Consider the following 17,005-nt stretch of genomic DNA (forward strand, 5'->3'; position numbering starts at 1 on the left):
GCTGTTGTGGAATGCAAATGATTATTCCCCTTTTTTGCTTGCTGTAGATGGTCCAGTTTGTTGGTGAAATGAATTCAGATATTGTTTTTGAAGAAGTTCAGCGACACATTAATACCATAATGCACAGCGACCAGGTAAGATGTCAGTATCATGCCAGAACTAATCAAATGCAACAACAACAATCATAATCAAGGCAGTAAAAAGAAAATTATCTTCTTTTTTCCAGATTATGTCAATACGGGATCTCCAGTTAGGTGTGTCAGATAAGCATAGTACATGGGCATTATATAAGTACAGCATTTCCATTTCAGCAGCATTTCAAATGTACTGAAGGTAATGTTCTAATATCGCTGCCTTACAGTGTCTATGTTCCTGGAGAGCAGCACTCTTGGCCAAGGCATGTTTCGACAAGAGTGCCATTCTCTACTTGCCAAAGTCGCTCATGGGTTTGAGTCTTCCCAAGGAGAGGATGATTTGAGAGATGAAGCTTTATGTTACCAGGCTGTTAAGGTTTGAAATTAAAGAGTCTGATATTTCTATTATTACTTTTATTAGTGTTGAGTACCATGTCTTACAATCATTTGGAACTGTAAACAAGTAAAAGGACATCATCTGAAGCAACATTCAGGCAAGCTCAATTACAGTACAACCCACAATATATAATGAAGAAGCCATTGAAAAAGAAGGGAGGGACGGGGGAAAGGGACACATTAGAGGAATAGCTGATCTCTCTGGTTTTGTTGATTGAATGTAAAGTGCGAGACGTCCACAAACAGCCAGATCTAAGGAGACATTGAGATGATAAAGAGACCAAGTAAAGTGTTTTTTGAACTAACCCAATAGAGAGGTAATGACACTTGGATGATTTTCCACAAATTCCACTTGCAACAGATATTTGTTCTAAAAGTGAATGACCATGTGCCAATAATCACTTCATTATTACATTTAGAGTCAATTTCTAAGAAAAGAGTAAGTAAAGTTAATATTTGGTTTGTGGTAAAGATGAATACAATTCAAGTTCAAATTTGAAAAAAAATATAGGATAGCAATAGTAAAAAAAAAAGAGAACTACTGTGTACTGTACAGTACTTCCCTTGAGTTCTAGGGACATCTAAGAGCTTTAGACAAGCTTTTATTATGCCTGAAAAACAATATCCATAATTGCAAAAAAAATATGCAATAATTTCCATCCACATGTGATATTTTCTTTCAGGTTTGTCTACAGATTTTTCAGTTATTGCCCAAAGAAGTATCCCCTATGGTGTTTGGGACAGAAACAACAAACCCAGTTATGACCAGAATTCTGGGGTTTCTCATGGACATCCTTCTAGGATGGGTAGGTGTTTTAGGCCATCTGTCTGGCAACCATACAGAGTCACATAATGATCAGTTTCACACAACTTCCCTCTCTTTATTAACAGAGCACCAACAGAGATACAAGACTTTTGGCAGGCACAGCAGTGGCCATGCTGGTTAACACTGCTCCAGAGGAGAACGCTGCAAGGATGGCTGCATTGTCTCTCCTTCAGTTCACTACAACAGGTGACTCACATTTTGGTCATATTCAATTCAATTTTATTTAATTTATATAGCGCCAGACCAATAAATTGTCTCAAAGCGCTTTACAGAGCCCAGAGCATGGACCCCCTTAGTGCAAGCACAATGGCAAGAGTTGATCAGTTTATCAGTTGACTAAGGTTCATTCTTGATGAAAGATGATTCAAATAATTGGTAGGAGTCAGCCTTTCTTATGGCTGTTTCTGTTATGCAAAATAAATACAAAATTATGAATTTGCTTTTTCATTCCAATAATTCCAAAGGAATTTATCAGAAGTCAAATTACTTTCTCAGATGACCATCGCACTTTGTGCTTTTTGCATACTGTTAATATGGCTTTTGGCTTTTCTCTTTGAAATCATTGGAGATGTTAAAGCACAGGACCCGTAAAAGCACAAACAGTAAATATTATCAGTTTCTCAGACGAAATATTGTAATGAAAATCAGTATCACTGGGACCTGAGAAGCATAGTCTCTGCCATTTACACTACACAGTGTGGGCGTCTTCAAATCTACTTGAACTACTTTAGGGTTAAACCTTGCCCATTGCTGGTATCCATCCGAAATACAGATAGGTATTTCTATATCAAATAGATGCAGATAATAGCACCTGTAACATCTCTCTAATGAATAAAGTTCATCAAGTTCTAAGTCGTTTTTCAGTGCCTGCATTACCCAGTTTGGGAATGTGGTATGCCCACTTATTTAGCTGCTTTCACTCTGCAGTTCTAAACTATCCTTTTCTTGACAATTATAGATAGACATGCCAGCCTGCTAACTGTTGTTGCACGGCCTGTAGTAACATTGCAATTTGTACGATCTGCTGATGTAGGGAAGGTGAGATTGACTTGTGTTGTTTGGATGTGCATCATGAAGAGTCTCTTTGTCTGTTAGAACCTTGGCAGCTGACTCTGGGAGGACTTCAGGTACATTGTCATTGCAGAGCAGAGGACGGATTGCAGAGACTGGCTTTGAGCCGAGGTTTACTGACTGCCTGCAGGAAGGACATCCTTGCCTATGGCCTTGATCCCAGGGAGGTGGGTTTATTATAGTTTGTAAAGCATGGTTGTTAATATCAGATGTATGCATGTGGTTTGACACTAAACATTGACATCATTAACATCACTCCACCCACCACACATGTTTATGAAAATAAAGCAGTGAAGTGTACATCACACACCTTACATACCATCACATCAGCGAAGATAAAACCTGATTTTGACTATGAAAAGAGCCATTTTAGAAGGACATCCATTGCCTACTGACTCACTGTTCTTAACAAGCTTACAGTTACACAAACAACACAACGAGTCAGTTCTTATAACACAGCACACAAACACACAACATTACCTTTGCTTTGGTGAGGTGAGGTCTCAACGTTTTCAAGAACAGTTGTGTTCCCTGGGATGACTGATGAGCTGATATGAGGTACTCCGAAATACAAACCTGCAAAGAATTCATACTTCAGTTCGCAAACTAAACAGATTTGAACACACTGACTAGATGTCAATCGTTTCAACATTAGCTACAACGAACAAGTTACCTAAATAGTGGATATCTCTAAGCAACCAAACTAGAGTAGAACTAGAACTAGAATAAATTACAATATGGTAAAACTAATAAAGTCAGGAATCAGTCAGAATGTCGGTTGCATGTTATGTTGGTGAGGTTGATAAGATGATTTCATATAATTATACTATGATGTTTTTTGGGGTTTGTATGTGCTTCTTGTATGCATGCATGACCAAGTTTTTATGTCTTAGACTTGCCTTCTCCTGGATATATTCCCTGTTGTGGCTGCTCTTTCTGAAGACTCATTAGACGATCACTACTATGCATTCCAAGGTAGTTGTGTGCAAAAGTTCATTTGTCCAGTACAAACATTCTCCAGTGGGAACAATGCACTTTGTGTTGACCTATGCAATGTGCTTCCTGTTTTGTAAATTTAGTGTTTACCCTTTGGCTAAAATGCCTGAAAGCGTGTCTTCCATCTATTTGGAAGATGAGCAGTGTCCCACTGATGGGACAAGACTCAAGTATTCAATGCCAAGTCCTTGAGGTCATTTGGAACAATGCAGAGAGCCCAGTGAGTATGGCTTTAACTCCAGGGATTCCCAGGTGTTGAGAACCCCTGCTTGAGAGTATTACTGAATCCTCAACTTGTTAACCCTCTGAATGGTTGACATTAGATTTTTTTCTTATGTATTTTCAGATAGAGGGGATCACGGAATCTGTTCGCAGTGCCCTCTGTCTATTTATGGAAATCTACGAAAGTGACTGTCTGCACCATGAGGATGCAGAGAGGGTACTCTACGGGGAACTGCTGCGTCGCACTCTTGAGTTGCCTTGCGAGACCAAAGCCAAGTACTTGTTCCTCAGTGTTCTACTGCCATACTTGGGCTCCAGAAAGGTATGAATAAATCTATGTATTTCTATACATATTTCTATACTGCTGTTCACAAGTTTGTGACCACTGTGAAATCCTTGTTATATTAAAACAATGTTAATTTAATCAGAAATATACCGTAGTGTAGACATGAAGTCTTTTAATGCTGGGAAGAGAGCATTGAAGATGTAGCATTCATGTAGAACAGCTTAGTGGGTAAACAGTGTGCTCGTAACGTAACTATTACAAGGTTAAGTATAGCAATGAAACAGAAAACTATTCCGATGGTGGCAATTATTTAAATTGCAGGTAAAGGCTAGAACAGAGTATGCGTTAGAATCAGTACCTGACAGTGTGGAGGGGGTGGGTGGGTGAAGACTAAGGGTTTCTTCAAGTAGATGAGGTGGAGAGACTACAGCAGCATCTCACAGCGGAGATTGTCTCTTTCTTCCCCTCCTAGTGAGGTTAGAGGTTAGAGTTTGGCTGCTTAATATGCGTATGTTCTTAATGGATATAGTGATGAGGAACAATATCTCCACAGCCATATGCATTGGGGAGCAACTGTCACACCATGAGAGAGATACAATTTGTTTACCAGCACTGACTCTATATCCTTGATGGAAAGGTCCATGAACAACAGATGGTGCACGCATTTATGAGGTGTTGAAAGTTCATTGAGGAAGTTCTTTGAGCAAGTTTTTAAACATGTTGAGCTAATAGTATATTCAGCAGTTTGGCGTAGAGATATCGTTGAAAGATTTATAGAAAGATTCATTCTGGAGTGTTACAAACGTTATAAGTTTCATCATGAACAGCTTCTTGAGAAGGCACTGCCTTCTCATGGGCATGGAAATGCCTTTTGGCTGCCGTGGATCTTCTCCTATGCTTTAAGCGTGGTCTCTAAAAAGTCTGAAAAAAACATGAAGAAACGTTAAGATGGGATGGCCACCAGGGGGATATTCCAAGTACATGATGTAGTGATAAACCAGGAGAAGCACATGATGTAGTGATGAACCAGGAGAAGCACATGATGTAGTGATGAACCAGGAGAAGCACATGATGTAGTGATGAACCAGGAGAAGCACATGATGTAGTGATGAACCAGGAGAAGCACATGATGTAGTGATGAACCAGGAGAAGCACATGATGTAGTGATGAACCAGGAGAAGCACATGATGTAGTGATGAACCAGGAGAAGCACATGATGTAGTGATGAACCAGGAGAAGCACATGATGTAGTGATGAACCAGGAGAAGCACATGATGTAGTGATGAACCAGGAGAAGCACATGATGTAGTGATGAACCAGGAGAAGCACATGATGTAGTGATGAACCAGGAGAAGCACATGATGTAGTGATGAACCAGGAGAAGCACATGATGTAGTGATGAACCAGGAGAAGCACATGATGTAGTGATAAACCAGGAGAAGCACATGATGTAGTGATGAACCAGGAGAAGCACATGATGTAGTGATGAACCAGGAGAAGCACATGATGTAGTGATGAACCAGGAGAAGCACATGATGTAGTGATGAACCAGGAGAAGCACATGATGTAGTGATGAACCAGGAGAAGCACATGATGTAGTGATAAACCAGGAGAAGCACATGATGTAGTGATGAACCAGGAGAAGCACATGATGTAGTGATGAACCAGGAGAAGCACATGATGTAGTGATGAACCAGGAGAAGCACATGATGTAGTGATGAACCAGGAGAAGCACATGATGTAGTGATGAACCAGGAGAAGCACATGATGTAGTGATGAACCAGGAGAAGCACATGATGTAGTGATGAACCAGGAGAAGCACATGATGTAGTGATGAACCAGGAGAAGCACATGATGTAGTGATGAACCAGGAGAAGCACATGATGTAGTGATGAACCAGGAGAAGCACATGATGTAGTGATGAACCAGGAGAAGTAAACTCAGAGTAAGTGGTAAACCTCCTGATAGAAGAACCCCATGGCTTCATTCTCCTAACAAAACAAAGCCATAGGGCTCTACTATTTAGAACATAGAAGGACAGTAGATTTCTTGTGTCTCGACAAAGTGTGTAATTTTCACAAAACATCACACCTGCGATCCTTGACATTCTGTGGATAAACCCCAGGTTTCATACAAATACACCATTAGGAGGCACTAAAACTAAGGAAGTACTTTTCTGTGTCCTACAATGCACTTTTATCAAGATGCATAATACATTTGACTTTTTATTATATTCCTACATTTTCACAGTGTCTGAAAAACTTACTTTCAAAGTATCGATGTATAGTTTGTCTTCTGATATACTTTGTCCATTATATTTCTATACTTGCATCATCACGCTCAAACTCGATAGCTCAGTAGTAAGTCATTCGTCTGTCAATCCGAATGGTCAGGGTTTAAACTCTGCTTCTGTTGAGGTGTGCATTGTCTCAAATCAACTTAAAGTTATCCACTACGACTAACAGTCCCAAATACCACAATTTATGAATTATGCAACAATGATTCCTAATGTTCACATGCTGCTTGTACCCTGTTATTGCTGCCTGCGGCTACATTTAGGGGTCCAGAGGTGCTTTGTCTCCGGTGTCCACAGGGCCCTGATGTTTCCATATGGATTGTTATTAGGGCTTGAGTATCGGAGTATTCCTTAAGTACACCATTCAAGATTTATTTTATTTCAACAGGTTTTAGAGAAGTATGGTGAGTTTCCTGCTCATCTCTTGAAATGCCTCTCCATAAATCATCTTTCTCCATGGGCCTGTGAGTTTTATAAATCACTCATTCAAGAGCAGCGAAGAGATTTGTGCAAAATGCAGCCATCACCACCTTCAGAATTCGAACTAGCCTCTAAGTGGAGTCAATATTGGCAAGCAACTCTCCTGGAGGCACTAACATCAGATGTGAAACTCTTGCAGACCAATGCAGTCAGCCACCTTCTACCTTGGACTCTGCGTACTTTTCCATCTGCTTCTCTGATGCTGATTGATCCCCTGGACCCCACTTCACAGGGCCATCTCAGAGCGTGGGCCTGCATCATGAGCTCTTACAGAGCCACCTGTGGAGAATCCTCTTGGATATCTGAGGGTAGCCAGGCATTTAAAACTCTGCAGAATGCCTTGACTTCTCTGGACGACGGTGTTCGTTTGGCTGCCCTCAACGTGCTGTGCTGCAGCCCAAAATCCAAGGAAATGCCAAGTGCTTTGGAATTCTCAGCCTTGAGGAACTTTATCCCTCTCAACCTCAACAGCGAGGCACCAGCATTCCGTCAGCAGCTTTACTCCGCTGTGAAGAAGTTTCTCTGCAGAGTGAGAGACACTTGTTTGGCCAAAGTGCTGAAAAGCAAGAGCAAGAGCAAGATGTGCCCTGCTCTAGAGGATGAGGACATACTCTGTGAAGGGGTTGGTGAGTCACAGTGTTTGTAGTTCTATTTTGGTCAAATATTTCATTTGAGGCTTGTATTGATCTATCGGTCTATGATTTGAATTGTTCTTTTACCTTTCAGAGTTTGTGGACTGGGTGGCAGAGCTAGCTTTCTTGTACCTGAATCCTGTAAGCAATTATCAGAGAAAGAGGACTGTTCTATTACTGCTGTCTGCTGTGTTAGAGACATGCACTGACACCTGGAGCCCTGAGAAGAAAAAAGGGCAGCCACCAGGTTTGTACAATGAGGAATGATATCACTGGCTGTCTCTGGAAGATGATGACTGGGAGTTGTATACTTAAGCAATATAGTACGAGTGCGAGTGTAGGTAAGGGATATTCCCACGGGTGGTGTTCAGACGCCGGCAACAACACCCGTGGGAATATCCCTTACCTACCCCACTCGCACTCGTACTATATTGCTTTAAAAAAACAATTCTATAGTCAACCAATTAACATTTTAACACAAAGTTATTGGTTTAAAATGTTTATTTCGCCATTGTTTCTCCGCAACAAAAAATAGTTCCATTGTCAACGTCTTGGTTTGGAATTATGAGAACTTTGAATTAACGGTTATCATCAACGCACTATATACTTGTTTAGCTCACACTAAATAGGAATGCTAGATGACCATGAAGACCGTGAACAATTTGCTGAATTTAACTAAATTTGTGTTGGATTAGAATTGCAGTCTGTACCTTTTAACTTTTCAAATGAATCAGAAGGCCATTCCGTTTTGGATAGTCCTTGTAAACATTTTATTTTAATATTTTCCAGCTAATATATCCACTTTAATTACCTGGGCCAGATCGAAGGGAAGATGGGACTTTTTTTCCAAGTCAAAACAACTGGTTCTCATAAACTGCTTGGAAGATATGACAAATGAGTTAAGTTCCTGAGATTCTCTCTAGCGATGTACTAATAACCTAAACATATGTTTACATCATTGGTTTGAAATGTGTATAAATATCATAAAGCTGGGACCTCACTGCTTTCGGCTGCCCTGTCTTGAGGACACTTATGCTAAATAAGTCAAGTATGACCGCTGTTAACGTCATGGGAATGTTCGTCTGTGATTCCTGTTGTTGAAACAGATATCGTAATTTGAAGTCTTATTTCAATCTAACAGATATGTGAACTGTCTGCTGAGGTGCTTGTCCTGTATTTTCCCAAATTTCCGGATGATGTCATTCCCTTGGTATTCAGCCGTGCTGAGCATTTTCTCCACAGTCCCCGGCCTCAGGATTCTCAAACAGGCGCCCTCATGATGAAGGTCCTTCTACAGAAGTAAGGGCTGCACATACACTACAATTCAAACATGTTGGTCCGCTCTGAAAATGTCATGTTTGCCATAAATACCGATCTTTTTATCCATGAAGTCAGTTGTAAAATAAAAAAGTCAAGAATAATAATTTCCACAATTTGTGCTTGAGTTATTGCTTTAGTGATAATATTATGAAGTAATATAGAAAAATCACCCCATGCCCCCTGAAGCACCTTTTACAAGTTTAACTAACTTGATTGGGGCTTGTGTCATATGAGGTCCATTGATGGGCACTTGCTTTTGTACTGTCTACTGGTAGTATTAATTGACATGCCAGTAAGTAAGTGTGAGTGCATCAGCCATAACCACAAGCTCTTTCTGTAACTTAACTCCTTTATGTGACAACCTCAGAGTTGTTGATTTAGCTACAAAGCCTGTAACAATGATGTAGGTGAAATTGGTACCATTCTCATATGGGAGTACCAGATTATGTAGGTATCTTACCCAGTGAGCAGGCGCCGGGTGAATGTGGGTGCAATTGTGAATGAATTGTGATCTTCACGAGGGCCACCAAGACACACTGGTGCTGTCCTTGCAACAGCAACAATATGTTGATAGTCTCACCCGATTGGACAGGGATCAAACATTCAACACAAAGGCAGATCAATTAAGTTGAACACCTAAGAGGCGCCACACAATGTGTAGTGTTCTCCACAGTGGTCAAGATAATGATAATCCACAAATCAGTCTCATTAAATATATCAGTCTCATGAAATATATTATACTATCAATTTGGAACTCTGGTTAATAATTAAATTAATAACTACAAACAAAGTTACCTCATCAATAGTATGGTTGAAGGTCATTGGAGTTCTGAATAGAAGAGGTTGACAACGTCCATTCTTGTGTAACATTAAATAAACCAGCGTATATAAATCAAAGTATTTATTTACACCATGATAAGAAAATAACACACAATATGTAATCTAGCTAAATGTATCTAACTAATGAATTGAAGGAGTATAGGGATGTGTAAGAGGGAGGGAGTGTGTGTGTGTGAGCTGGTAAGCTCGGAGTTGCGCTGTTAGGAGCGCGCCTGAAAGAATGTGTGTGTTCCTTTGTCTGGCCACTATAGTTCCGCGTGCATGTGTGAGCACGTTCGTGAACATACATGTGGAGTGCGAATTTCGAGTATTATCTTCGGGTGTGTGGCTATGTGAAGGCCCATGTATATGTAATCGTGTGTGATGCCATGTTAGAAGAGGGAAATGGTTAGTGATGCATGCAAGTCCCTATGTATATGAGAAGCAATCACAGCGTTAACCCTTAGATGGTGTGGCGAAGCCAACTACCAACTAACAATAAAAGTATTTTAAACAGTTATGTTCGGTAAGTTATGTTCGGTAAACAAAACAGATACAATACATGAACAATGGCATATGTGAACAGTCTTATGCTTAGCCAGGTTGTTAATCGCTAAATAGCTAACTGCCCAGTTGGAGTACCAGTGCTTTGGAAAAGTGTTGGCGGATCCGATGTTTCTGAGGCAGAAACGTCCGTAGATGGAAAGTTGTCCTTGCTGTGACGTCTTTGTTTCACTGCAGTTAAGCATGGAGGAGTTGATCGCTCGGAATGTTGCAGAATCGCGAAATCTGTTGTTGTGCGTTTTCCCGTTGCAGAGTTAGCTAGCAGGTCTATTGTTAGCTGCTTTGCTTAACTTACCTCGTCTCAATTAGCAGTTTGTTGACTATTGAGAAATCTTAGAGAGAGTCTTGTCTTTGTTGAGAACAAAGAGAATTGTTCCTCACCGACAGTGACGGTAGTAGAAGAGATGCTCCTTGGCCGACGCCAGGAGATAGAGAGAGATGAGCCTGGCAAAAGCCACTGTAGAGAGAGAGAAAGATGTATGTTTAACGCAGCTTATAAGGGAAAAGTGCGTCACGATTTTACCACCTTGTTCGCAGCCAATGCTGTCTCAATGAAATGCAGATAAGAAAGTAAAAGTGATAAGGGAATTGTGGGTAATGAAGTCTTTTGTGGGACTCCACCTACACTGATCTCCACTGGTGTGCTTGTCAACCTTGTTCTCTCGCTTCTGCATATCTTAGTTTCTTCCTTTTGAAAGTTTCTTCCAATATGCTGATTAGCTCCATGCGTAGTGGCCCTAGATCAAACGAGTTTCACAGACAGGATGTGTTTAAATTAGCCTTAAATTACACCTGCACACAACCTGCAGCCTCATTCTTCTCCCACCCACTGACTGAGAATCTATGGAGTTTGGAGGACATCATAAGTAACTAACAAAAATATGAATGTGTATTGCATTCATAACCCACAATTCTGATCTTCCTCTTCTCAGTATTATGCCATTTATTCCTCTGTCCTTTCCTCGGCCCCTATGTGTCTAGTTTCTAAGTTCTTCTTGCTTGAGAACAAAGCTGGTTACCTTTTAGCTCCTTTCTTGCAATGTAGCCTTAGCCCATGCTTAGCCCATGCTTAGCCCATGCTTAGCCCATGCTTTCAATGTAGCCTTATCCCATGCTTTCAATGTTGCCTTATCCCATGATTTCAATGTAGCCTTATCCCATGCTTTCCATGTTGCCTTATCCCATGATTTCCAAGTGTCACCTAAATCACCACCCTCCTCTTTCACTCTGTACTTGCCTTTTCATTCACCTTGTGCGTATTAAAGTGCTTCTCATGGATTCCACTTCTTTCCTATTTTCCATTGTTAAAGCATTGTTCTTGACTGCTGTCCATAGACTGACAGTCATTGCCAGGCTTCTTGGCCAATGTTAGACCTTGCATATGGGTGTTAAGTGCAGTCTAGTTGGTTGAGAATGGGGCTTAGTATTGAGTTCTGTAAAGAATAGGAGGTAAAACGTTGACATTAAGTTATTATGGTTCTTTCTAAATGTGTTTTGCTGTTCAGTCAGGTCAGTTTCTCTTTCCCTTGCCTTTGCCCTTGCTTTGGCTCAGCAGGTCTGAGAATCTGTCTCCAGCATGGCTAAAGAGCAGAGTTCATCGAGATGGAAACATCACCTCACTTTGCCAGTTCCTCCTTCAGTTGATACAGCAGCAGTACTTGACAGCCAAAACAGACATGCTGATGGCTTCACAGACAGCACCCCTTCATGGTAAGCCAAGACCACGACTGACAAGGTTCACCATGGCTAAAGTTTGCTATGAATGTTATGGCTTAAATATCAAACATATTCGTATATCGTTTAAATATCAAACATATTCTCTGCAAGTGATGCGGGGATCAGATCCATTGATTGTGTTGGTGCTAATAGTGACATAATTAAAAAGATCAGATATTAGATTTGACCAATTCATGTCATTATAAAATTGCAACTAGGTGATTTTGTCACTTTTCACCTCCAACTTAATTTGAACAAACTTAATGTCTGAATGTTTTAAGTTTGCTGCATGAGGCTCGTCAACCGTGCCAACAGTGTGTAACACTGAGGTATCAGAATCAGGTCGGAACTGAAAGAAGTGGATCGTGCCTCCCTATTCTTTGCTCCTTATAAACAAAACTTTAATTTATTTTTCCTGTAGGTGCTGTGAATGCTTTCCAGAGGTGTTTGCTGGAGGTGCCTGGTGTCTTGTTTAGAGAAATGGATGATGACATGATTAGAAAGACTCTCGGCGTGATGGAGAACATGACCGTTCTCTTACTTGGGGTGCTTTATGGGGACCAGGACACAGAAAGTAAAGGTAGTGGACTATTGAAGATATTTGAATCTTTGAATCTATTGGAATACTAAAACTTCTTTACTAATCATAGCAACCAGAATTAGGGCTACCCCGTAGTCTTAAATGAAAAAAAAAAAAAAAAAAAAAGCTGACATCAACCATTTATTCTATAGAGGTCCCCCCATCCTTTTGTGAAATGGGAAATGCAATCAGCTGTGTGATCGGTCAGCAGTTGGGCTCTGATGATCCTGGGGAGGAGTATGTCCTGCTTTCAGAGGAGCACAGCCTGGTGCTCAGCTGTTGCTGGATCTCACTAAAGGTGAGGGAGTAACATCAGTCACAATGATCATCATTTTCAGTTGTTGCTGGATCTCACTTAAGGTGAGGGAGTAACATCTGTCACAATGATCATCATTTTCTTGTAAAGATTGTGAGTTAGTTGAACAAAAAAACATTGGTTTCTTTTTTACATTTCCTTTTCCACATTCATAACCCTGAGACTGATGCTGAGACTGTTTTTGCAGTTCTGCCTATAAATACCTTTACCATCATTGACTATTATCTTCCAATGAGAACTCTGGCATCCATCACCTCACTGTGCAAGGAAAATATCATAATACTTCTGATAAACGCCTGAGCGTTTTATTGCTTGAATCTACTCTTTATTTATTTATTTATTTAAGTAGACCAGTGTTTTTTTCACATGAACCCCCAATGATTCTGAGAATTATAAGTCACTTAGCTGTACTGCTAACTAGAGGTGGGGAATTGTTACGTGCCTTCTCAACTTGTAATACAGCAATTCAATATCCCTACGGTTGTTTTGAGATACTTTGTGATGTTTCGTATTAGCCGAGCAGTACAAATGCATATGAAAAGTATCTGAAGTAGTGCTAACAATGTTCACAATACTATTTTTTTCTCTCGATTAGATAGATACATTTTTGCATGAAATACAGCATGGTTCTTGAAGGTTGCTGTGAATAGAAAGCTATATTGTTGTTACTTCTGGAAGATCCAGAGTAGAGATGGTTGAAGCTAGCTGTCTTTGAACATTGTTTAGCACTACTTCAATTACTTTTCATATGCATTTGTATTGCTCGGCTAATAAGAAACATCACAAAGTATCTCAAAACAACTGCGTTGAAATTAAATTGCTTTATTACAAGCTACGAAAGGCACGTAGCAATTCCCTATCTCTGGTTAGCAGTAGCACCTAGCTATATTTACCTCAGAGTGCCAAGAATAGAGTGCAGCTAACTGCTGGAATTAAAAATTAAGCTCCAGACGTCCAAAGCGAGCTTTAAATAAACAGAATCGGTGATATTAAGTTATTTGATCATGTTAATCGTATTTATCGCCGTAATTCCATAGTAATGTTCGGTGTGCAATGAGGATTCTATATCATTCACGTCAAGTATAAACTACAGTTTACATGTATGTAAAATCCACATATTTGATTTACATTTAAGGTCCTTTTCATTTTTGAAAGTGACGGTTTCATCCAATACTGGATTGAGGGAAATTCAGACCATGTGGTTCCTCCAGATCTGATCTAGATAGGCGAGCGTGAAGGTCAAAGGCTGTAAACTGCTGGAAATAAGTGAGGTTTTTGCGGGGTTCACAGGGGGGTTACAGCATGCAAATAATGCATACCAACATAATATGGTATGTATACATGATGCATAAAAACTGGTAGTGGAAAAGGTGGAGTAGGTGCGTGTTGGCCGAGGGTTTCTACAGGTTGAAAGGGTGAGGGGACAATCTTTCCACAACCATTGGCATTTCAATTTTATAAAAAGATACATTTATGTAAACATTTATGTAAACTATTAACAGTATCAGTATTAGCATAATATGATATAGAAGGAGAGGGAGAGTCTGCCTGGCAAGGTGTATGGGAATTTTGTTTTTATTTAGTTTTGATGAGTTATGTTTAATTATGGTTGGTTTACATGGTGCATGCACATTTTAGTTATACAAGGATAACAAGGATGGCAGGATACACAACAGTAAAACTGGCTGGCGACAGCCACAACACACGTTGCATGCTGCACCCGGGCTCCGTAAGAGCACTCCTTCACTGTACAACATGTGCTCTCTGATTTGTGTACATGATGAAGGTTCTGTTGCCAACCCCCCACCTGTTTGAATTATGAGTTTTCATAAAATGTATTTTCAAAAATGTTGATTTTTTTTTTTTATAGGAAATAGGAATATTTCTGGGCTCCCTTGTTGAGAGGATGGTTGATGGGCCAAAAAAGCTGGATCACTCAGTGACTGCACATGATATGAAAAGGATGGCAAAACTGTACAGAGACATTATCTTGAAATGTCGACACTGGGTAAGCAGCACTCTTGGTTAAGGGTGAAGGAATTTTTTTAAACTTTAGTATATCAATGATTTTCTGAATGCATCCAAATCTTCTATATAGCACTTCTGTTTATAATCAATGAGTAGTAAGCATGCCAAATGTACTGTATTTTTCTACATTCTTGTTACACCACTAGGGGGCAGTAGAAGGTTGCTGCCGTGGATTCACCAAGTTTTGCAGCACTCTGCTGGTCAGTGCAGACCCAGAGATGAGAGATATCCCTGCACAGTTGCTTAAAGAAGTAAGCACAATAGAGTTTGATCATCTCACTAAACTGCTAACATTGATTATGAAAATATCTGATAGGTTATATTTCAAATTGTAGCCTCACAACACATAAATGTTTGTTTATTCTGCATAGTCCATACAACAAACAGCCTGAACACACTATGAAGGAGAGATGATCAGGAGTAAACGTCCATAGTGTAGTGTATGTCTTTTTTGTGTTGGCCTGGCATCTTTTGATCTTACAAAGGTATTTCCCGTTACACTCCCTTCTCTCACCATACATTTTGGTTGTGGTTGGTGTCTCCACAAGGCAACAACAAAATCCACAAAATAGTGTAACAAAGGGGAATCTAGGTATTATGTCACTAGGGATCTGGTACCTCAGTGGCCAATAAACACAGGCAGAAGGGGCAAATACAATAAATAAGGGATTTATTAACAGACAGTAGTAAAATGGTATAAAAAAAGGGAACACTGCTTGCAGTACCAACAGCAAAGACAACTGACTCCAAGCCCAGAAACAATAGCGAAAGGAAAATCAAATCAAGTAAGCAAAGCAAAGTAAATGAAAACCATCAATAAGATCACGACACAAAAATGTGAACTAAATGAGCCAGTCTCTTCACACACACAAAACACAACAATTTCCTGAGCTGGGCTACCACACAGCAACCGTGTACAGCAAGGTGGGCTGGAGAGGTGTATGCAATAGTATGCTGTACAGCCTATTAATTAAAGCTAGAGCAAGCAACAGAAAGAAAGCACAGAAAGAAAGAATACATTTACCCAGGTGGGAAGTGCGAGGGTCTGGGCTTTGCGTCGCCTGTCGCCTAGTCAAAATACAGCGACCTGTCTCAAATGGTCACCTAGGCTATCTTTACCCTTACTAGATACCGGAACGTGTAATGGCGTTTGCTGGCTTGTTCTCCCGACTCTCGCAAATCCCCAGACAAAAGGCGGCCGCCCTGTCACAGAGTTTCCCTTTCTTTTTAAAACCCACACAATTGATTAAACCTCCCACTCATTCATCCCACCGTGACCTCCCCTCCAAAGCCTGCAGGAAACTAGACGGATGCCGCCAGGCCATGTCAGGTTAAGAGTCTCTTATACACTACCGTTCAAAAGTTTGGGGTCACTTAGAAATGTCCTTATTTTTCAAAGAAAAGCACTGTTTTTTTCAAAGAAGATGATATAAAATTAATCGGAAATACACTCTATACATTGTTAAATGGGTAAATGACTATTCTACTTGGAAATATCTGGTTTTTAATTAAATATCTACATAGGTGTATAGAGTTCCATTTCACAGCAGAAATGGGCTCTAACCAGAGTAGAAAGAGAAGTGGGAGGCCCCGGTGCACAACTCAGCAAGAAGACAAGTATATTAGAGTGTCTAGTTTAAGAAATAGACACCTCACAGGTCCTCAACTGGCAGCTTTTTAAATGGTACCCGCAAAATGCCAGTGTCACCTTCTACAGTGAAGAGGCGACTCTGGGATGCTGGCCTTAGAGGCAGAGTGGCAAAGAAAAGGTATATCGCTGAGACTGGCCAATTAAAAGAAAAGATTAATATTGGCAAAAGAACACAGACATTGGACATGGTGTTCTGGACAAATTTAAAGTTTGAGGTGCAGCGGCGTAACAATAACTTAACGGGCCCGAGTGCAGATATTTCCTATGGGCCCCTTAGTCTCCTTAATGTTAAGTGACGTTCATTTCGAGTCTGGTTAGGCGAACGTAAATGTACTTATGATGTACAATACACATTAAGGGTCGCTACGCTCAATTTGTTTTTAGTAAAAACACCAAAGAACACAATATTTCAACGATCAAACTGGTTTATGACAAACAGATACACAACACGAGGGAAAACATTTATACAACTTCTTCAGGGGGTAATCAAACTTTATTGTGAATGACGAGCATTTGCATTATGGGAACAGACAGCTGAATTAGCGACTCGTCTGCTGCAATCAACAAACAAATAACTAACTAACAAATAACTAACTAACAAAAAAATAACTTCATCCAACAATATCCCTTAGGCCTATGTGCAAAGTAACGTATTCTTTTTACGGCATTGAA

At 40.2% G+C, this 17,005-nt stretch overlaps 1 protein-coding gene across 1 annotated transcript in view; it reads left to right on the forward strand.

Annotated features, from left to right (window-relative positions):
* Nucleotides 1–366: 366 nt before the first annotated feature.
* The window catches only part of LOC308377305 (tRNA (32-2'-O)-methyltransferase regulator THADA), a gene marked incomplete at its 5' end in the record, with an annotated part of 33,343 nt that continues 16,704 nt past the window's right edge, over nt 367–17,005 (forward strand). The window contains 17 exons of the mRNA XM_080853888.1: nt 367–510; nt 1,214–1,336; nt 1,422–1,542; nt 2,452–2,594; nt 3,321–3,402; nt 3,507–3,643; nt 3,770–3,967; nt 6,616–7,333; nt 7,434–7,586; nt 8,129–8,237; nt 8,329–8,398; nt 8,481–8,638; nt 11,598–11,752; nt 12,180–12,338; nt 12,491–12,636; nt 14,525–14,662; nt 14,829–14,933. Of these exons, the coding sequence (XP_080710014.1) occupies nt 367–510; nt 1,214–1,336; nt 1,422–1,542; nt 2,452–2,594; nt 3,321–3,402; nt 3,507–3,643; nt 3,770–3,967; nt 6,616–7,333; nt 7,434–7,586; nt 8,129–8,237; nt 8,329–8,398; nt 8,481–8,638; nt 11,598–11,752; nt 12,180–12,338; nt 12,491–12,636; nt 14,525–14,662; nt 14,829–14,933 (2,859 nt within the window). The remainder of the gene's footprint in view (nt 511–1,213; nt 1,337–1,421; nt 1,543–2,451; nt 2,595–3,320; nt 3,403–3,506; nt 3,644–3,769; nt 3,968–6,615; nt 7,334–7,433; nt 7,587–8,128; nt 8,238–8,328; nt 8,399–8,480; nt 8,639–11,597; nt 11,753–12,179; nt 12,339–12,490; nt 12,637–14,524; nt 14,663–14,828; nt 14,934–17,005) is intronic.

The sequence above is a fragment of the Sprattus sprattus genome, assembly GCF_963457725.1.
Source record: "Sprattus sprattus genome assembly, chromosome: 16".
Lineage (NCBI taxonomy): Eukaryota > Metazoa > Chordata > Actinopteri > Clupeiformes > Clupeidae > Sprattus > Sprattus sprattus.